General features: G+C 47.1%; 1 protein-coding gene across 1 annotated transcript in view; it reads left to right on the plus strand.

The window, feature by feature from the left end:
* Positions 1-22,729, plus strand: part of LOC138282976 (glutathione synthetase-like) — a 309,854-nt gene that overhangs the window by 138,324 nt on the left and 148,801 nt on the right. The window contains exon 7 of the mRNA XM_069221064.1: positions 19,485-19,562. Coding sequence (XP_069077165.1) covers positions 19,485-19,562 — 78 coding nt within the window. The remainder of the gene's footprint in view (positions 1-19,484; positions 19,563-22,729) is intronic.

Consider the following 22,729-nt stretch of genomic DNA (forward strand, 5'->3'; position numbering starts at 1 on the left):
CGTACATTGCAAGAACAATTTGCCACATTTGTAGCCGGCTAGACCCTCACCGGGTATATAATTTGTTAAGGGTGGTGTACGGGCTGTCAGCTGAGAAGAAAGGTGTCCACGGTGATATGATTAAGGTCTTGGCTGCGGCTGTCAATGAGATCCGATACGCTGCTGAGCCCTGCTCAAACTCGACCGTATGCACGGGATGTGTCCCCACTTTGACAAAAGTATGATAGAAAGGGTTATAGAAAGACGAATGTGTGACATTTATTATAAAAACAGAAGAATGAAGTCTTTAGCCCCACGAAAGCTGTTTTAAAAAATAAATAAATAAATAAAGCAGACCATAAATGTGTTAATTAACGCTCCATACTTACTCACTTTTAGGCGGGGAATCCGAGTATCGAGAGGCAAGATGTCTATGAGTTACACCGGGCTACATCTGTATCGGGAGATTGATATTTGTGCTGGTTAAAGAAAGAATCGCTGAAATACAACCGTGACTCTGCGGTATCTGAACATTTCGGAACCTACAGCCTTGTTGAAATGCAGCAGTCATGTGTGTATCGCCAAGTGGTGTATCAATGGCCGGCTAAACGCATCTGTTAAATGCCGGAACTCGGACAAAGATCACGATCGCGAGTTAAGACTTTCACGGGTGACTGGGATACACGCGGCTTTGGAGCACATGACTGAAGATTATCTCCCAAATAAAGGTTCTGCATTGTCCTACCTAGAACTGTATGAACTCTTGAATTCTGTCAGTATCCTGAGCGTTCAGAGTTATAGGCATGGGGAGCTGGAAGTCATGTCTAGAGCTATTGAGAGTATAGCTATAAAAATATCAAAGTTCGTGACGCTTAGGGTTTGTAAAAGGACATGCTCTGAGTAACATGGGTAGTGGGTGTTGTACTATGTATACGATTGTAAAAAGGCCACAGCGGTCCAGCGTTTTGACATCTATAAGCTATGTATCACAAAATGTCAAATACACGCTGGTTGTGTAGCCCAGCCGCACTTTTATGTTTTTTATGTTTAATAAAATGACCTTACACAAAACAGGCGTCTTTCATTTCATGGTGATGGTGGGTGACAGCATGACAGGTGCGGCTTTAAGGAAGTTTTATTACGATAAACAGGGGGTTGGAAGCTTCGGAGGCTCCGAAGCTCTATTTAGAAGGGCTCGAGCTGAAAATGAATCCGTAAAACGTGCCAGTGTGAAGACATGGTTAGCTGGGGAAGAGGCTTATTCGCTCCACAAACCGGCCAGGAGACGCTTTAAGAGGAGGGCCACCGTTGTTAGCGCACAGCTCGATTATCAGTGGCAAACTGACATAATCAGCCTCAAAGATCTAGCAAAACATAACGATGGCTCCATGTATATATTAACCGTCATAGATGTCTTGTCCAAGTACGCCTATGCAGAGTCATTAAACGATAAAAGTGGTACCAGCATCACATCTGCTTTTAAAGACATCTTTGCTCGCGGTCGCGTGCCTCAGAAACTACAAACAGACGCCGGAAAGGAATTTTTAAACAAACCTTTCCAAAAATTATTAAACCAGCACGCTGTTCAACATTTTGTAACGCACACAGAGGTAAAGGCTGCGGTTGTAGAGCGTTTTAACCGTACTTTAAAGTCAAAGATGTGGCGATATTTCACCGCCAACAACACCTACAGATACGTGGATGTTCTACAGGCTTTTATAGATGTTTATAACGCCACCTACCACAGGACAATCAAAATGGCCCCCGTTGAGGTAACGAGGGATAATTCGTTAATGGTGTGGAGAACGGTGTACGGTGGGCGTCTCACGCCGAAGTTCAAGAAACCGTCTTTAAAAGAAGGGGATCATGTCAGGGTTTCAAAGTTGAAAGGTGTCTTCATCAAAGGCTACCAACAGACATCCAGCAATGAGATATTCATAGTGGAAAGTGTTGAGTTTAAAGAGGGGGTATATTTTTACAGGTTAAAGGACTACAATGGTGAAAAGGTAGCAGGTGTCTTTTACAACGAAGAGTTACAGAAGGTTCCCTACGATCCGAACAGGGTGTACAGGGTCGAAAAGGTTCTGAAACGGAAAGGGATCGGTGCCAGATACAGGCGCTGGTCAAATGGCGAGGGTGGCCCGAGAAATCTAACAGTTGGGTTCTGGCCAGCTCGCTGCACGGTGTGTGAGGTCAAGCTGGAAACGCCAAGATGGAGAACTCACCTTTTTATATGACGCTACCATCCAATGCTTCGAAGGACATGTTCCCAGACAATCAGATTTCGAGTTATACGGTGAAACTGGCAAAGCCAGTGGATTTGAAAAGACCCTGGGAGGTGGCACTAACGGAAATACAGTACCCTAGAACTTGGAATACATTTACAAAGTCCGAGGTTAAATTTCATATAAAGCGCCCTCAGGATGCCCTGACCTTTCCCCTGACTTTCCCACACGGCTATTACCCAACCGTAGCGTCGGTGATCGAGGCCATCAACAAATCTATAAGCAGCGTTGAAGAGTATGCAAATATATATCTGGTATCGGATTACTTTAGAAGAAAAGTATTTCTTAAAGCCCCTGAGTATGATACTAGGTTTAAATGTACTGGTAAATTACAACGGATTTTAGAGACCGTACAACATGTGCAAAGGCAGGTGGATCCAGACCCTACATGCCCCGATATTAATGGCGGATTTTATACACTCTACGTTTATAGCGATATTGTAGAACCGCAGAGGGTCGGGACAGTTATTCACCTTTGTTGAGATGGGTCCCTTTGCAGGGCGAAAATAACACGATGGTTAATATGCAACATCACAAACTCGACTATGTGGCAATTTCTAAAAAACATTTTGACACTATAACCATCATGGTGTACAACAACCAGTCGGAGCCGGTTGCCTTTAAATACGCGAAAGTTATTGTTAAGCTTCATTTAAGACCCTGGCGCGAAGGTGACTATTAGGCTGCTGCGATGGTCATCATGAAAACCTACGGGGATCTCTCTATGTACAGGGACTATTATAGAGTTCAGACTGGGTATGGAGGCCACCCGCCCTACTTTCAAGGGGCTCTGGTTATGTACGGGGCTGGATTGGGGGGTTTCTTCCGGAGCATGTTTAGGCGAGCCATGCCCTTTTTGAGAAGAGGGTTCGAAATTGCAAAACCTCATGTTAAAGCGGCTGCTACGAACATCGCCCAGGATGTCGTGGGTAGTGTAACATCTGCGGTCACCGAGCGTATGAACAGACAGCCCCAAGGAGGAGCTGGGATGATGTACAAAGCGCTTGCTGGTGTTAAAAGGAAGCGAAGGGCTTCGAGGCGTAGGGGTCCACCAATGCCCTATAAGAAGCGTAGGACTACTTCAAAAGGCCCTCACAAAAGAAGAGCCGTAAGACGGAAGAGATCGACCAAGAAGAAGAAGAGAACTCGTTCTAGTGCGAATATTTTTTAAAGCATCGATCATGGCCTTCGTACACTGTGCATCGGGTGAATGCGCCAAATCTGAGTTAGATCTGTTTTCTCTCAAACCCACACAGACCAGCATTGAAAACAGTTTTTTCATGGAAGTGTCGCCTATGGCCGCTCTGACACCACTTGCACCAATAGAGTTTTATGTGTCGGGGTCCACGGATATGTACCTTGATCTCAACAACATTCTTCAGCACCTTGTCTGTAAAATAACCAAAGCGAATGGTGCCAACATCGAGGCTGATGCTAGAGTGGCCCCGATCGCCTACCCCATCGCAACCCTTTTGCAAAGGGTTTGCGGTGCTAAACTCAGCAGCTTCCCAGCTTTCAGGAACAGGCAGACTTGAATCAGAAAACCCAATTTTTCAACACAATTTTGGCATTTTACTGGGACATACCCCATTTTTGCAGTTTTTTGTGCTTTCAGCCTCCTTCCAGTCAGTGACAGAAATGGGCATGAAACCAATGCTGGATCCCAGAAACCTAAACATTTCTGAAAAGTAGACAAAATTCTGAATTCAGCAAGGGGTCATTTGTGTAGATCCTACAAGGGTTTCCTACAGAAAATAACAACTGAAAAAGAAAAATATTGAAATTGAGGTGAAAAAAACATAAATGTTTCTCTACGTTTTACTCTGTAACTTTTCCCTGCAATGTCAGATTATCGAAAGCAATATACCGTTACGTCTGCTGGACTCCTCTGGTTGCGGGGATATATAGGGCTTGTAAGTTCATCAAGAACCCAAGGAACCCAGAGCCAATAAATGAGCTGCACCCTGATGTGCGTTTTCATTCTATACTGGGTATAAAGCAATTCATTTGCTGAAATATAAAGAGTAAAAAATTGCTATCAAGAAAACCTTTGTATTTCCAAAAAGGGCACAAGATAAGGTGTTGAGGAGCAGTGGTTATTTGCACATATCTGAATTCCGGGGTGACCAAACTAGCATGTGAATTACAGGGCATTTCTCAAATAGATGTCTTTTTTACACACTCTCCTATATTTGGAAGGAAAAAATGTAGAGAAAGACAAGGGGCAATAACACTTGTTTTGCTAATCTATGTTCCCCCAAGTCTCCCGATAAAAAAGATACCTCACTTGTGTGGGTAGGCCTAGCGCCCGCGACAGGAAACGCCCCAAAGCGCAACGTGGACACATCCAAATTCTTGGAAGAAAACAGAGGTGTTTTTTGCGAAGTGCCTACCTGTAGATTTTGGCCTCTAGCTCAGCCGGCACCTATGGAAACCTACCAAACCTGTGCCTTTCTGAAAACTAGAGACCTAGGGGAATCAAAGGAGGGGTGACTTGCGGGGCTCGGACCAGGTTCTGTTACCCAGAATCCTTTGCAAACCTCAAAATTTGGCTAAAAATACACATGTCCCTCACATTTTTGTGGCAGAAAGTTCTGGAATCTGAGAGGAGCTACAAATTTCCTTCCACCCAGCGTTCCCCCAAGTCTCCCGATAAAAATGATACCTCACTTGCGTGGGTAGGCCTAGCGCCGGCGACAGGAAACACCCCATAGCGCAACGTGGACACATCCTAAATTTTGGAAAAAAACAGAGGTGTTTTTTGCGAAGTGCCTACCTGTAGATTTTGGCCTCTAGCTCAGCCGGCACCTAGGGAAACCTACCAAACCTGTGCATTTCTGAAAACTAGAGACCTAGGGGAATCCAAGGAGGGGTGACTTGCGGGGCTCGGACCAGGTTCTGTTACCCAGAATCCTTTGCAAACCTCAAAATTTGGCTAAAAAAACACATGTTCCTCACATTTCTGTGGCAGAAAGTTCTGGAATCTGAGAGGAGCTACAAATTTCCTTCCACCCAGCGTTCCCCCAAGTCTCCCGATAAAAATGATACCTCACTTGCGTGGGTAGGCCTAGCGCCGGCGACAGGAAACATCCCAAAGCGCAACGTGGACACATCCTAAATTTTGGGAAAAAACAGAGGTGTTTTTTGCGAAGTGCCTACCTATAGATTTTGGCCTCTAGCTCAGCCGGCACCTAGGGAAACCTACCAAACCTGTGCATTTCTGAAAACTAGAGACCTAGGGGAATCCAAGGAGGGGTGACTTGCGGGGCTCGGACCAGGTTCTGTTACCCAGAATCCTTTGCAAACCTCAAAATTTGGCTAACAAAACACATGTCCCTCAAATTTCTGTGGCAGAAAGTTCTGGAATCTGAGAGGAGCTACAAATTTCCTTCCACCCAGCGTTCCCCCAAGTCCCCCGATAAAAATGATACCTCACTTGCGTGGGTAGGCCTAGCGCCGGCGACAGGAAACACCCCAAAGCGCAACGTGGACACATCCTAAATTTTGGAAAAAAACAGAGGTGTTTTTTGTGAAGGGCCTACCTGTAGATTTTGGCCTCTAGCTCAGCCGGCACCTAGGGAAACCTACCAAACCTGTGCATTTCTGAAAACTAGAGACCTAGGGGAATCCAAGGAGGGGTGACTTGCGGGGCTCGGACCAGGTTCTGTTACCCAGAATCCTTTGCAAACCTCAAAATTTGGCTAAAAAAACACATGTTCCTCACATTTCTGTGGCAGAAAGTTCTGGAATCTGAGAGGAGCTACAAATTTCCTTCCACCCAGCGTTCCCCCAAGTCTCCCGATAAAAATGATACCTCACTTGCGTGGGTAGGCCTAGCGCCGGCGACAGGAAACACCCCAAAGCACAACGTGGACACATCCTAAATTTTGGAAAAAAACAGAGGTGTTTTTTGCGAAGTGCCTACCTGTAGATTTTGGCCTCTAGCTCAGCCGGCACCTAGGGAAACCTACCAAACCTGTGCATTTCTGAAAACTAGAGACGTAGGGGAATCCAAGGAGGGGTGACTTGCGGGGCTCGGACCAGGTTCTGTTACCCAGAATCCTTTGCAAACCTCAAAATTTGGCTAAAAAAACACATGTCCCTCACATTTTTGTGGCAGAAAGTTCTGGAATCTGAGAGGAGCTACAAATTTCCTTCCACCCAGCGTTCCCCCAAGTCTCCCGATAAAAATGATACCTCACTTGCGTGGGTAGGCCTAGCGCCGGCGACAGGAAACACCCCATAGCGCAACGTGGACACATCCTAAATTTTGGAAAAAAACAGAGGTGTTTTTTGCGAAGTGCCTACCTGTAGATTTTGGCCTCTAGCTCAGCCGGCACCTAGGGAAACCTACCAAACCTGTGCATTTCTGAAAACTAGAGACCTAGGGGAATCCAAGGAGGGGTGACTTGCGGGGCTCGGACCAGGTTCTGTTACCCAGAATCCTTTGCAAACCTCAAAATTTGGCTAAAAAAACACATGTTCCTCACATTTCTGTGGCAGAAAGTTCTGGAATCTGAGAGGAGCTACAAATTTCCTTCCACCCAGCGTTCCCCCAAGTCTCCCGATAAAAATGATACCTCACTTGCGTGGGTAGGCCTAGCGCCGGCGACAGGAAACATCCCAAAGCGCAACGTGGACACATCCTAAATTTTGGGAAAAAACAGAGGTGTTTTTTGCGAAGTGCCTACCTGTAGATTTTGGCCTCTAGCTCAGCCGGCACCTAGGGAAACCTACCAAACCTGTGCATTTCTGAAAACTAGAGACCTAGGGGAATCCAAGGAGGGGTGACTTGCGGGGCTCGGACCAGGTTCTGTTACCCAGAATCCTTTGCAAACCTCAAAATTTGGCTAAAAAAACACATGTCCCTCACATTTTTGTGGCAGAAAGTTCTGGAATCTGAGAGGAGCTACAAATTTCCTTCCACACAGCGTTCCCCCAAGTCTCCCGATAAAAATGATACCTCACTTGCGTGGGTAGGCCTAGCGCCGGCGACAGGAAACACCCCATAGCGCAACGTGGACACATCCTAAATTTTGGAAAAAAACAGAGGTGTTTTTTGCGAAGTGCCTACCTGTAGATTTTGGCCTCTAGCTCAGCCGGCACCTAGGGAAACCTACCAAACCTGTGCATTTCTGAAAACTAGAGACCTAGGGGAATCCAAGGAGGGGTGACTTGCGGGGCTCGGACCAGGTTCTGTTACCCAGAATCCTTTGCAAACCTCAAAATTTGGCTAAAAAAACACATGTTCCTCACATTTTTGTGGCAGAAAGTTCTAGAATCTGAGAGGAGCTACAAATTTCCTTCCACCCAGCGTTCCCCTAAGTCTCCCGATAAAAATGATACCTCACTTGCGTGGGTAGGCCTAGCGCCGGCGACAGGAAACATCCCAAAGCGCAACGTGGACACATCCTAAATTTTGGGAAAAAACAGAGGTGTTTTTTGCGAAGTGCCTACCTGTAGATTTTGGCCTCTAGCTCAGCCGGCACCTAGGGAAACCTACCAAACCTGTGCATTTCTGAAAACTAGAGTCCTAGGGGAATCCAAGGAGGGGTGACTTGCGGGGCTCGGACCAGGTTCTGTTACCCAGAATCCTTTGCAAACCTCAAAATTTGGCTAACAAAACACACGTCCCTCACATTTCTGTGGCAGAAAGTTCTGGAATCTGAGAGGAGCTACAAATTTCCTTCCACCCAGCGTTCCCCCAAGTCCCCCGATAAAAATGATACCTCACTTGCGTGGGTAGGCCTAGCGCCGGCGACAGGAAACACCCCAAAGCGCAACGTGGACACATCCTAAATTTTGGAAAAAAACAGAGGTGTTTTTTGCGAAGGGCCTACCTGTAGATTTTGGCCTCTAGCTCAGCCGGCACCTAGGGAAACCTACCAAACCTGTGCATTTCTGAAAACTAGAGACCTAGGGGAATCCAAGGAGGGGTGACTTGCGGGGCTCGGACCAGGTTCTGTTACCCAGAATCCTTTGCAAACCTCAAAATTTGGCTAAAAAAACAGATGTTCCTCACATTTTTGTGGCAGAAAGTTCTAGAATCTGAGAGGAGCTACAAATTTCCTTCCACCCAGCGTTCCCCCAAGTCTCCCGATAAAAATGATACCTCACTTGCGTGGGTAGGCCTAGCGCCGGCGACAGGAAACACCCCAAAGTGCAACGTGGACACATCCTAAATTTTGGGAGAAAACAGAGGTGTTTTTTGCGAAGTGCCTACCTGTAGATTTTGGCCTTTAGCTCAGCCAGCACCTGGGGAAACCTACCAAACCTGTGCATTTCTGAAAACTAGAGACCTAGGGGAATCCAAGGAGGGGTGACTTGCGTGGCTCGGACCAGGTTCCGTTACCCAGAATCCTTTGCAAACCTCAAAATTTGGCTAAAAAAACACATGCTCCTCACATTTTTGTGGCAGAAAGTTCTGGAATCTGAGAGGAGCTACAAATTTCCTTCCACCCAGCGTTCCCCCAAGTCCCCCAATAAAAATGATACCTCACTTGCGTGGGTAGGCCTAGCGCCGGCGACAGGAAACACCCCAAAGCGCAACGTGGACACATCCTAAATTTTGGAAAAAAACAGAGGTGTTTTTTGCGAAGTGCCTACCTGTAGATTTTGGCCTCTAGCTCAGCCGGCACCTAGGGAAACCTACCAAACCTGTGCATTTCTGAAAACTAGAGACCTAGGGGAATCCAAGGAGGGGTGACTTGCGGGGCTCGGACCAGGTTCTGTTACCCAGAATCCTTTGCAAACCTCAAAATTTGGCTAAAAAAACACATGTTCCTCACATTTCTGTGGCAGAAAGTTCTGGAATCTGAGAGGAGCTACAAATCTCCTTCCACCCAGCGTTCCCCCAAGTCTCCCGATAAAAATGATACCTCACTTGCGTGGGTAGGCCTAGCGCCGGCGACAGGAAACACCCCAAAGCGCAACGTGGACACATCCAAAATTTTGGGAGAAAACAGAGGTGTTTTTTGCGAAGTGCCTACCTGTAGATTTTGGCCTCTAGCTCAGCCGGCACCTAGGGAAACCTACCAAACCTGTGCATTTCTGAAAACTAGAGACCTAGGGGAATCCAAGGAGGGGTGACTTGCGGGGCTCGGACCAGGTGATGTTACCCAGAATCCTTTGCAAACCTCAAAATTTGGTTAAAAAAACACATGCTCCTCACATTTTTGTGGCAAAAAGTTCTGGAATCTGAGAGGAGCTACAAATGTCCTTCCACCCAGCGTTGCCCCAAGTCTCCCGATAAAAATGATACCTCACTTGCGTGGGTAGGCCTAGCGCCCGCGACAGGAAACGCCCCAAAGCGCAACGTGGACACATCCAAATTTTTGGAAGAAAACAGAGGTGTTTTTTGCGAAGTGCTTACCTGTAGATTTTGGCCTCTAGCTCAGCCGGCACCTAAGGAAACCTACCAAACCTGTGCATTTCTGAAAACTAGAGACCTAGGGGAATCCAAGATGGGGTGACTTGCGGGGCTCGGACCAGGTTCTGTTACCCAGAATCCTTTGCAAACCTCAAAATTTGGCTAAAAAAACACGTTACTCACATTTCTGTGGCAAAAAGTTCTGGAATCTGAGAGGAGCCACAAATTTCCTTCCACCCAGCGTTTCCCCAAGTCTCCCGATAAAAATTATACCTCACTTGTGTGGGTAGGACTAGCGCCCACGAAAGGAAAGGGCCCAAAACACAACGTGGACACATCACATTTTTTTATAAAAAGCAGTGTCTACCTGTGGATTTTGGCCTGTAGCTCAGCCGGCACCTGAGGAAACCTAGCAAACCAGTGCATTTTTGAAAACTAGAAACCCAGGGGAATCCAAGATGGGGTGACTTGCGGGGCTCTGACCAGGTTATGTTACCCAGAATCCTTTGCAACCATCAAAATTTGGCTAAAAAAACAGATGTTCCTCACATTTTTGTGGCAGAAAGTTCTGGAATCTGAGAGGAGCTACAAATTTCCTTCCACCCAGCGTTCCCCCAAGTCTCCCGATAAAAATGATACCTCACTTGCGTGGGTAGGCCTAGCACCGGCGACAGGAAACACCCCAAAGAGCAACGTGGACACATCCTAAATTTTGGGAGAAAACAGAGGTGTTTTTTGCGAAGTGCCTACCTGTAGATTTTGGCCTTTAGCTCAGCCGGCACCTAGGGAAACCTACCAAACCTGTGCATTTCTGAAAACTAGAGACCTAGGGGAATCCAAGGAGGGGTGACTTGCGGGGCTCGGACCAGGTTCTGTTACCCAGAATCCTTTGCAAACCTCAAAATTTGGCTAAAAAAACACATGCTCCTTCACATTTTTGTGGCAGAAAGTTCTGGAATCTGAGAGGAGCTACAAATTTCCTTCCACCCAGCGTTCCCCCAAGTCTCCCGATAAAAATGATACCTCACTTGCGTGGGTAGGCCTAGCGCCGGCGACAGGAAACACCCCAAAGCGCAACGTGGACACATCATAAATTTTGGAAAAAAACAGAGGTGTTTTTTGCGAAGTGCCTACCTGTAGATTTTGGCCTCTAGCTCAGCCGGCACCTAGGGAAACCTACCAAACCTGTGCATTTCTGAAAACTAGAGACCTAGGGAAATCCAAGGAGGGGTGACTTGCGTGGCTCGGACCAGGTTCTGTTACCCAGAATCCTTTGCAAACCTCAAAATTTGGCTAAAAAAACACATGTTCCTCACATTTCTGTGGCAGAAAGTTCTGGAATCTGAGAGGAGCTACAAATCTCCTTCCACCCAGCGTTCCCCCAAGTCTCCCGATAAAAATGATACCTCACTTGCGTGGGTAGGCCTAGAGCCGGCACAGGAAACACCCCAAAGCGCAACGTGGACACATCCAAAATTTTGGGAGAAAACAGAGGTGTTTTTTGCGAAGTGCCTACCTGTAGATTTTGGCCTCTAGCTCAGCCGGCACCTAGGGAAACCTACCAAACCTGTGCATTTCTGAAAACTAGAGACCTAGGGGAATCCAAGGAGGGGTGACTTGCGGAGCTCGGACCAGGTTCTGTTACCCAGAATCCTTTGCAAACCTCAAAATTTGGCTAAAAAAACACATGCTCCTCACATTTTTGTGGCAAAAAGTTCTGGAATCTGAGAGGAGCTACAAATTTCCTTCCACCCAGCGTTGCCCCAAGTCTCCCGATAAAAATGATACCTCACTTGCGTGGGTAGGCCTAGCGCCCGCGACAGGAAACGCCCCAAAGCGCAACGTGGACACATCCAAATTTTTGGAAGAAAACAGAGGTGTTTTTTGCGAAGTGCTTACCTGTAGATTTTGGCCTCTAGCTCAGCCGGCACCTAGGGAAACCTACCAAACCTGTGCATTTCTGAAAACTAGAGACCTGGGGGAATCCAAGATGGGGTGACTTGCGGGGCTCGGACCAGGTTCTGTTACCCAGAATCCTTTGCAAACCTCAAAATTTGGCTAAAAAAACACGTTATTCACATTTCTGTGGCAAAAAGTTCTGGAATCTGAGAGGAGCCACAAATTTCCTTCCACCCAGCGTTTCCCCAAGTCTCCCGATAAAAATGATACCTCACTTGTGTGGGTAGGACTAGCGCCCACGAAAGGAAAGGGCCCAAAACACAACGTGGACACATCACATTTTTTTATAAAAAGCAGTGCCTACCTGTGGATTTTGGCCTGTAGCTCAGCCGGCACCTGAGGAAACCTAGCAAACCAGTGCATTTTTGAAAACTAGAAACCCAGGGGAATCCAAGATGGGGTGACTTGCGGGGCTCTGACCAGGTTATGTTACCCAGAATCCTTTGCAAACATCAAAATTTGGCCCAAAAAACACTTTTTCCTCTCATTTCGGTGACAGAAAGTTCTGGAATCTGAGAGGAGCCACAAATTTCCACCCAGCGTTCCCCTAAGTCTCTCGATAAAAATGGTACCTCACTTCTGTGGGTAGGCCTAGCGCCCACAAAAGGAAATGGCCCAAAACACAACGTGGACACAACATATTTTTTCACTGAAAACAGAGGTGTTTTTTGCAAGGTGCCTACCTGTGGTGTTTGGCCTGTAGCTCAGCCGGCCCCAGGGGGGGGGGCAGAAATGCCCTAAAATAAAATTGCCCCCCCAACACCCACCCTCCCCCCCCGGGAGCGACCCTTGCCTACGGGGTCGCTCCCCCTGCGTGACATTGGCGCCAAAAAACAAATCCCCGGTGCCTAGTGGTTTCTGCCCCCTTGGGGGCAGATTGACCTAAACTCTGCCAATCTGCCCCCAGGGGGGCAGAAATGGTCTAAATACAATTTGCCCTCCTGGGGAGCGACCCTTGCCTGATGGGTCACTCCCCATCTCTAAAAAAACAAAAAAAAAAAAAAAAAAACACAAAACAAAATTTGCCCTGGCGCCTAAAGGTTTCTGCCCCCCCCCGGGGGCAGATCGCCCTAATAATAGGCCGATCTGCCCCCAGGGGGGGCAGAAATGGCCTAAAATAAATTTGACCCCCCAACCCCCACCCCTCCCCCCCTGGAGCGACCCTTGCCTACGGGGTCGCTCCCCCTGCGTGACATTGGCGCCAAAAAACAAATCCCCGGTGCCTAGCGGTTTCTGCCCCCTTGGGGGCAGATTGACCTAAAATCGGCCAATCTTCCCCCAAGGGGGGCGGAAATGGCCTAAATACAATTTGCCCCCCAGGGGAGCGACCCTTGCCTGATGGGTCGCTCCCCATCTCTAAAAAAGAAACAACAAAAAAAAAAAACACAAAAAAAAAAATTGCCCTGGCGCCTAGAGGGTTCTGCCCCCCCCTGGGGGGCAGTTTGGCCTAATAATAGGCCGATCTGTCCCCCAGGGGGGCAGAAATGGCCTAAAATAAATTTGACCCCCCAACCCCCACCCCTCCCCGGGAGCGACCCTTGCCTACGGGGTCGGTCCCCCTGCGTGACATTGGCGCCAAAAAACAAATCCCCGGTGCCTAGCGGTTTCTGCCCCCTTGGGGGCAGATTGACCTAAAATCGGCCAATGTGCCCCCAAGGGGGGCGGAAATGGCCTAAATACAATTTGCCCCCCAGGGGAGCGACTCTTGCCTGATGGGTCGCTCCCCATCTCTAAAAAAAAAAAACAAAGAAAAAAAAAAAAATTCCCCTGGCGCCTAGAGGTTTCTGCCCCCCCCCCGGGGGGCAGAAATGGCCTAAAATAAATTTGCCCCCCCAACCCCTACCCCCCCCCCGGGAGCGACCCTTGCCTACGGGGTCGCTCCCCCTGTGTGACATTGGCGCCAAAAAACAAATCCCCTGTGCCTAGTGGTTTCTGCCCCCTTGGGGGCAGGTTGACCTAAACTCAGCCAATCTGCCCCCAAGGGGGGCAGAAATGGCCTAAATACAATTTGTCCCCCAGGGGAGCGACTCTTGCCTGATGGGTCGCTCCCCATCTCTAAAAAAACAAACAAAAAAAAAAAAACACACAAAAAAAAAAATTGCCCTGGCGCCTAGTGGGTTCTGCCCCCCCCTGGGGGCAGTTCGGCCTAATAATAGGCCGATCTGTCCCCAGGAGGGGCAGAAATGGCCTAAAATAAATTGCCCTCCCCCCCAGGGAGCGCCCCTTGCCTAAGGGGTCGCTCCCTTTGCGTGAAATTCACGCAAAGAAAAAACTCCCTGGTGTCCACTGTAGTGGTTTCTACCCCCCTTGGGGGCAGATTGGCCTCATCAAAATAGGCCAATCTGCCCCCAAGGGGGGCAGAAATGGCCAAAATATAATTTTCCCCCAAGGGGAGCGACCCTTGCCTAAGGGGTCGCTCCCCACCAAAAAAAAAAAATGAAAAAAAAAAAAAAATGCTCCCTGGTGCCTAGAGTTTTCTGACCCCAGGGGGGGGCAGAAAAGGGCTTCTAAAAAAAATGCCCCCCCTGGGAGCGACCCTTGCCCAAGGGGTCGCTCCCTTTTGTCAATTTCAATTAAAAAAAAAAAAATCCCTGGTGTCTAGTGGGGTTTCAAAAGCCGGATTGCAAGCAATCCGGCTTTTGAAACCCTTGGAGGGACTTCAAAGGGAAGGAAATACTTTTCCTTCCCTTTGAAGCCCCTCCGGGCCTCCCATCGATTGAAAGAGAAATGCTTTTGCATTTCTTTTTCAATCGCGCTGGAAGCAGAGCTTCCAGCGCGACTAGGGAGGCCCCTGTGACACAGCGCGCGTGCGCTGATGTCACAGGGGAGGTGGGGGGGGTCGGGGGTGGAAGGGGAAGGTCTTCCCCTTCCATCCCCGACTTGGTGGGGGGGGGTGCACGGGGGGCGCGCTAGCGCGCCCCCAAGTTCCCCTGTGCCATGGACGAGATGATCTCGTCCAAGGCACAGGGGAACTGTAGCCTTGGACGAGATGATCTTGTCCAAGGCACAGAAGCGGTTAAATGAAGCTTAACAATAACTTTCCCGTATTTAAAGGCAACCGGCTCCGACTGGTCGTTGTACACCATGATGGTTATAGTGTCAAAATGGTTTTTAGAAATTGCCACATAGTCGAGTTTGTGATGTTGCATCATAACCATCGTGTTATTTTCGCCCTGCACAGGGACCCATCTCAACAAAGGTGAATAACTGTCCCGACCCTCTGCGGTTCCACAATATCGCTATAAACGTAGAGTGTATAAAATCCACTGTTAATATCGGGGCATGTAGGGTCTGGATCCACCTGCCTTTGCACATGTTGTACGGTCCCTAAAATCCGTTGTAATTTACCAGTACATTTAAACCTAGTATCATACTCAGGGGCTTTAAGAAAGACTTTTCTTCTAACGTAATCCGATACCAGATATATATTCGCATACTCTTCAACGCTGCTTATAGATTTGTTGATGGCCTCGATCACCAACGCTACGGTTAGGTAATAGCCGTGTGGGAAAGTCAGGGGAAAGGTCAGGGCATCCTGAGGGCGCTTTATATGAAATTTAACCTCGGACTTTGTAAATGTATTCCAAGTTCTAGGGTACTGTATTTCCGTTAGCGCCACCTCCCAGGGTCCTTTCAAATCCACTGGCTTTGCCAGTTTCACCGTATAACTCAAAATCTGATTGTCTGGGAACATGTCCTTCGAAGCATTGGATGGTAGCGTGATATAAAAAGGTGAGTTCTCCAACTTGGCGCTTACAGCTTGACCTCACACACCGTGCAGCGAGCTGGCCAGAACCCAACTGTTAACATTCTCGGGCCACCCTCGCCATTTGACCAGCGCCTGTCTCCTGGCACCGCTCCCTTTCCGTTTCAGAACCTTTTCGACCCTGTACACCCTGTTCGGATCGTAGGGAACCTTATGTAATTCTTCGTTGTGAAAGACACCTGCTACCTTTTCACCATTGTAGTCCTTTAACCTGTAAAAATATACCCCCTCTTTAAACTCAACACTTTCCACTATAAATATCTCATTGCTGAATGTCTGTTGGTAGCCTTTGGTGAAGACACCTTTCAACTTTGAAACCCTGACATGATCCCCTTCTTTTAAAGACGGTTTCTTGACCTTCGGCGTGAGACACCCACCGTACACCGTTCTCCACACCATTAACAAATTATCCCTCGTTACCTCAACGGGGGCCATTTTGATTGTCCTGTGGTAGGTGGCGTTATAAACATCTATAAAAGCCTGTAGAACATCCACGTATCTGTAGGTGTTGTTGGCGGTGAAATATCGCCACATCTTTGACTTTAAAGTACGGTTAAAACGCTCTACAACCGCAGCCTTTACCTCTGTGTGCGTTACAAAATGTTGAACAGCGTGCTGGTTTAATAATTTTTGGAAAGGTTTGTTTAAAAATTCCTTTCCGGCGTCTGTTTGTAGTTTCTGAGGCACGCGACCGCGAGCGAAGATGTCTTTAAAAGCAGATGTGACGCTGGTACCACTTTTATCGTTTGATGACTCTGCATAGGCGTACTTGGACAAGACATCTATGACGGTTAATATATACATGGAGCCATTGTTATGTTTTGCTAGATCTTTGAGGCTGATTATGTCAGTTTGCCACTGATAATCGAGCTGTGCGCCAACAACGGTGGCCCTCCTCTTAAAGCGTCTCCTGGCCGGTTTGTGGAGCGAATAAGCCTCTTCCCCAGCTAACCATGTCTTCACACTGGCACGTTTTACGGATTCATTTTCAGCTCGAGCCCTTCTAAATAGAGCTTCTGAGCCTCCGAAGCTTCCAACCCCCTGTTTATCGTAATAAAACTTCTTTAAAGCTGCACCCGTCATTTTGTCACCCACCATCACCACGAAATGAAAGACGCCTGTTTTGTGTAAGGTCATTTTATTAAACATAAAAAACATAAAAGTGTGGCTGGGCTACACAACAGCGTGTATTTGACATTTTGTGATACATAGCTTATAGATGTCAAAACGATGGCCAGCTGGGGCCTTTTTACAATCGTATACATAGTACAACACCCGTTACACATGTTACTCAGAGCAGGTCCTTTTACAAACCCTAAGCGTCACGAACTTTGATATTTTTATAGCTATACTCTCAATAGCTCTAGACATGACTTCCCGCTCCCCACGCCTATAACTCTGAACGTTCAGGATACTGACTGAATTCAACAGTTCATACAGTTCTAGGTAGGACAATGCAGAACCTTTATTTGTGAGATAATCTTCAGTCATGTGCTCCAAAGCTGCGTGTATCCCAGTCACTGGTGAAAGTCTTAACTTGCGATCGTGATCTTTGTCCGAGTTCCGGCATTTAACAGATGCGTTGAGCCGGCCATTGATACACCACTTGGCGATACACACATAACTGCTGCATTGCAACAAGGCCGAAGGTTCCGAAATGTTCAGATACCGCAGAGTCACAGGTTGTATTTCAGCGATTCTTTCTTTAACCAGCACAAATATCAATCTCCCGATACAGATGTAGCCCGGGTGTAACTCATAGACATCTTGCATCTCGATACTTGGATTCCCCGCCTAAAAGTGAGTAAGTATGGAGCGTTAAGTAATACATTTATAGTCTGCTTTATTTTATTTTTATTTTTTTTAAAACAGCTTTCGTGGGGCTAAAGACCTCATTCTTCTGTTTTTTTAATAAATGTCACACATTCGTCTTTCTATAACCCTTTCTATCATACTTTTGTCAAAGTGGGGACACATCCCATGCATACGGTCGAGTTTTGAGCAGGGCTCAGCAGCGTATCGGATCTCATTGACAGCCGCAGCCAAGACCTTAATCATATCACCGTGGAAACTTTTCTTCACAGCTGACAGCCCGTACACCACCCTTAACAAATGATATACCCGGTGAGGGTCTAGCCGGCTACAAATGTGGAGAATTGTTCTTGCAGTGTACGTCTCGTATAGACATTCGTGAGCCTCCTGCTGAGGTTCATTAATTTTATGCCCGTAACAAAGGTCATAATAATCCCATTTAACACACGTGTTCACAACGGTCGCTGCAAAACCTTTAACTGGCCATATGGCGTCATAGGGAACGCCGGAGTTTCCTTTTCAAAATCGCGGCTAGTGTAGGTGCAAACACATTTCTTACGAGGCTCTTTGTTCTGGCTTGTAATACTTTCAGACTGTCTGGAACAGCATAAGCAGTAAAAATTTAAGGCGTTAACCTTAGGCGTGGACCCTTCTAGAGGATCTCTTTCTTCAGTTGCTTTCTAGGGTTCAAACAGAAAGCACAAGACACATTATTAGTTAAAAGTATGACACCAGAGTATACATGCATAAAAAAAAAGAAGAAAATGTCTTTACAAACCTCAACATTCTCGCCACACTCAGAGGCTCCTCTGAAATCTTGGGAGTCGCAGAGGTCCATCGGGGTAGAAACATCGTCGGAGCTTACAACTGACGGCTGTACAACAACGGCCTCTGACTCGGGGTCCTCCTGGAATCCTATGTCTTCATAGATGGGCTAATTCGGTGGTGCTACACATTCTTCAACATCTTCAACGTCGATGAAGTTCGATGCAACACTTAATTCATCTTTCGAGGCATCGCTGTCACTGCTGACCCCCTTAATAGGGGATATCAGGGTTGACACATCCTTGAGGTTGAGCTTTTCAAGCCGCTGGCAAAGTTCCTCTTGAAAACCGGTAACGTTGGTATCCTGGGCGTCAGGGACAGCCTGTTGTGCATTCTCATCCATCGTAAGAGGTGTTATGGTCCGGTAATATCTACCAATAGTGTTCAGGGCCCCTGAGGAGGCGGATTTTCTGGCGATTGGATTGTATCTCTTCATGGCGCCTTGACAAGCTGTTTCAGCATTGGTTCATGGTTTGACAGCCGGTTCTAACCAGCTCCTTATATGCAACATTTAAAAAAGGGTGGGCTCTACTCTGCAACACCATGAGGTCACAGACCATGTGACACCCCCATGCACCCACGTCACTTCTGGGGAGGGCTTTCAGGGACACCGGAAGTCCCAGCCACCAGAAATGACGTCACTTCCGGGGGGGAGGGATAACTGTCACTTTTAATACGGTGATTAAAGGTATCCCTTCCTACTACTGCTGTCGTACACAGTTGTGGCTGCTCCATTGAATGCAACACAGCTTTGCAAAGTTTTGTTTTTAAAAAAACTACTCCAAAAGGAGGAGTATATTTTCATAGTTTCAGAAAAACAATGGTGATGATGTGTAGGGAGTTTTCTTCCTGCGCATGGCGATCATTTTACCATCTTTTCAGGGACGATCATGCCTTGGTGGTCTCGGGTGTCACACAGTAGCGCCTACCATGACCTAAATCATGTTTTAAACCTTCAACACATCAGCAGTCTGTGTTGTAACCCAGGCTGCGCCGTCCCTGTCCGCCTCAGGCCATTCCGCTGGTATTTGTATGCCACCTTGTGATGGTGTGACACACACACACTGCCAATCATATGACATACAGGTTTTGAGGCTTTAAAGTTTGTGAGTATTTTATAATCACTAATTGCTATGTAAAGGAGTTTGTGTTAGATTGTGTTAAATTTATTGCATGCCTATGAATCCGAAAAAACTGATTTGGATCTTCGCCCTTGCGGTCCAACATTGGAAAGCCCTGATTTCGTTTTGCTTGTAACATTCACATCCACCTTCAGCGCCCCTCGTGTGCATTCTATTAAGGTTACAGGTTTAGTTTCCACCTACACCTATGTATTTTCACTTTGAACCTATACTTTTTTACTTATCACTTTTGATTGTCGGTTGATCCACCTCCATAAAGAGACTGCAACTAAAGATGGTGAACTTTTAGGGTGCTCAACAAGGGTCACATTAACACATAAATGAGTGTGACTCTCTTTTCTTCCAAGAAATATCCAAGTGATCCACAGGAAGTTTAAAGACGTGTGTGAAAGAGCTTCATTGGATGAGGATAGAAGGTTGTACATGTAAGTATGATGCCCGGATTGCATCCCTGATTCTTTTCTCATTGTTTAAATGTTTTACACCATCAGGTCAACTACAGGTTCTGGCCAGTCCTTATTCAGTGAGCTTTGTAGTAAAGATCTATCAAATGTGTAGTCCTTAAATTCAATTTAGTATCACCCATTGACTACTTTTTCCCATAATGGCGCCGACACCATGGAATGCTCTCCGTTTAGAGATTAAGGGCCTGATTTTGAGTTGGACTGGACAGGTTAATGTGTCACAATCTTGCCGGATATCCTTTCTGCCATATTACAAGTGTCATGGGATATGAGGCACTTGTAATACGGAGGGATATCCGTTATGTTGGTGAACCAGTAACCTGTCTGCCTCACTCTAAATCCAGTCTCAGCTCGCTGTGCTCAGAGTGGGCTGGGCAGGTGCGACACGCACGGGTGGAGGGGTGGTGGTAGCAGGGTGTAAAATGTAATTTTTAAAAATTACCTGATGCGCTGCCGCGCCATTGCTGTTTCTCCCGTTGCTGCAGGCACAGGTTCCCAGCCTGCCCTGCGGACAATCCTGACGCTGTTCATAGCAGCCGCAGGATTGGCTAGGAGCGCCCAGCCAGGGTGCTCCCAGACAGCCTGGGAGCCTGTGCCTGCTCTCTCCAGCCTGGCAACACAGTGCCAGGCTAGAAAGAGCACAATGCTCATGTGTGTTTGACCGGCCGAGACAGCCGCTCAAACACACATGCGCTCTGAGGGGAGTGCACAGTGCACTCGCCTCACTGCTTGTCACCCCCAATGCCCCTCCCCTTACACAACAAAAGGATAATAAACACAGTTTATTATCCTTTTGTTGTGAAAGGTTTTGCAACTTCTGCCGCTGGCGGGGGTGATGCTCCTCCGCCCTAACGGAGGAGCCGCCCCTGTCTAAATCAGGCCCTAAGTTCTCAATCAATCGTTTTGTCTTCAGTGAAAGGCTGAAGAGTTTTGTGTGTGGCAAAAGTATATTTAGAACTGTGCCAAAAGACCCCGATGGTGGGCGCTATATGAATGCAGTCAGTTACTGAGCTTTCTGGATTCAGCTGTTAACTGGGAAGGCTGGTGAAACAGTTTGGGAGACAATGCACATAATTTGCACTGGTGTTTACCGGTGCTCAGCACCAGCAATTATTTTCCTCCAACTGCACTTATTCCTTATAGTCAACAAGGAACAATCTATTTTTGTGCACAGTGTACCCAAGTGTGAAGGTTAATAGGTGATCGTGTCACTAGCATTTGTCTGCCCTGGTAGAAGCAATAAGTGGTTGGTACAAGCTGCACTGGTACCACCTGTAAGATACCTTTTACAAATTAAGCACTGCGAAGAGAGCGAGAGCTCCCTGCCTCGGTCAGAGCGAAATGCGGCTTGTGGCAACATGGAGTTCTCGCAGTCAGTTTTGTGGCAATGACTGAAGGCAACTTTGTCATTTGTTCTGGTCGCAGACTGAGAAAGAGTACTTCTGTGGAGGGCAGAGAATCACCCACCTATCAATCAACAGGTTTACCACCCTTTCCTGGGTAGATTGTGGCAATGCTGGTCTCCTAGTGACATTCTCCAAAGCTGTCCTCTGTCTAGGGATCAGTTATTTCATTCAACACCTCATGGGTCTGTATTACAGACAGGGGAATGTCCTTCGATGCCTCCAGCAGTAGAAATAGATCAAAGACCTAGAGCCCGATTATGAGTATTGTGTAAATTGCATGGGCAGATACCTGGGCTTGAATTAACTTTCCCAGCCAGTATCTTTCCCCTATGAGTTTACTGCCATTACAAAATAATGTCCCTACAATGAGGAAGAACCATGCAGACTCAGAATTGCTAGGTCCTTTGTGATGGTTGTCCCCTATTCCAGTGTGTGTGTGTGTGTGTGTGTGTGTGTGCGTGCGTGTGTGTGTATCTGTATGTGAAATTGTGTGCATGGGTGGGTGTGTGTGCATATGTGTCTGTGTATGTGCACGTATGTGGGTGTCTCACCTTTATTTATTTATGCCTTATAGAACAGGTGCCAGAGCACGTTTGATCTGCTGCAGTGCATTTGCTTCCATTAAAGCATGACTGACCTTACTGACACTAAAGGCCCAAAAGATGGCATTACTCATCCTCCTCTTCTGAAACCTCCATGGAAGAGGCGCTACTGGGTGAAGAAATGTCAGGGACCTCACTTGCTATTTACCCTATATGGAGGACCAAATGTCAGATCAGGAGCAGGTGAGAACATCCTGGACCAAGGATTTGTCCATAGAAAAACTTTTTATTCAAGGTCACCAATGTGACTGAAACGTCACTTGATGTGCTGGGATTGGGTTGGTAGGGTCACCCAGGCCCAGTGTTTCCAGAACTGCTTTTAGAAGAGTTTGAGACACGCCCAGCAGCTGCCTCCTAATGATGATAATAATAATACACTCTTGATAGAGCTGTAGGTCTCTTGTGATAAACGCCTTTGAAAAGGGACACTTGATTTCTTTTAGTTTCTAGACAATGTGCTGGGTGATCCTGAGAAAGCAGTCAGCATTCATGTCCTTTTAGTCCACAACTGTTGGACCTGGCTCTTTTTGCAGGGTCATCCCCAAACTTTTTGCCTCCTTCCTCCTATTTTCTCTGGCCAGTTTTGGTTGGCTTGAGGACTCTGGGCACTTTACCACTTCTGACCAGTGCTAAAGTGCAAGAGATTTCTGTGTAAACTGTATGTGTAATTGGCTTTTCCATGATTGGCATATTTCATTTATTAGTAAGTTCCTAGTAAAGTGCACTAGAGGTGCCCAAGGCCTGTAAATTACATAAGTAGCCCTGTAAACATGGCTCAGACCTGCCACTGCAGTGTCTGTGTGTGCAGTTTTAAACTTCAAATTCGACCTGGCAAGTGTACCCACTTGCCAGGCCCAAACCTTCCCTTTTTGTACATGTAAGGCACCCCTAAGGTAGGCCCTAGGTAGTGCCATTGGCGGGGTGCAGTGTATGTTAAAGGTAGGACATGTACTGATGTGTTTTTTATGACAGTAAAATGCTGCCAAATTCGGTTTTTACTGTTGCAAGGCCTATCCCTCTCATAGGTTAACATAGGAACTTCCTTTTAATATCTTTTGAGTGCGGTTTCCCATTGGGAGCAGATAGAGACATCTTTTGGTAAAGCTGTTTTTTTTAGATT

This window comes from Pleurodeles waltl, chromosome 2_2 (assembly GCF_031143425.1).
Source record: "Pleurodeles waltl isolate 20211129_DDA chromosome 2_2, aPleWal1.hap1.20221129, whole genome shotgun sequence".
Classification (NCBI taxonomy): domain Eukaryota; kingdom Metazoa; phylum Chordata; class Amphibia; order Caudata; family Salamandridae; genus Pleurodeles; species Pleurodeles waltl.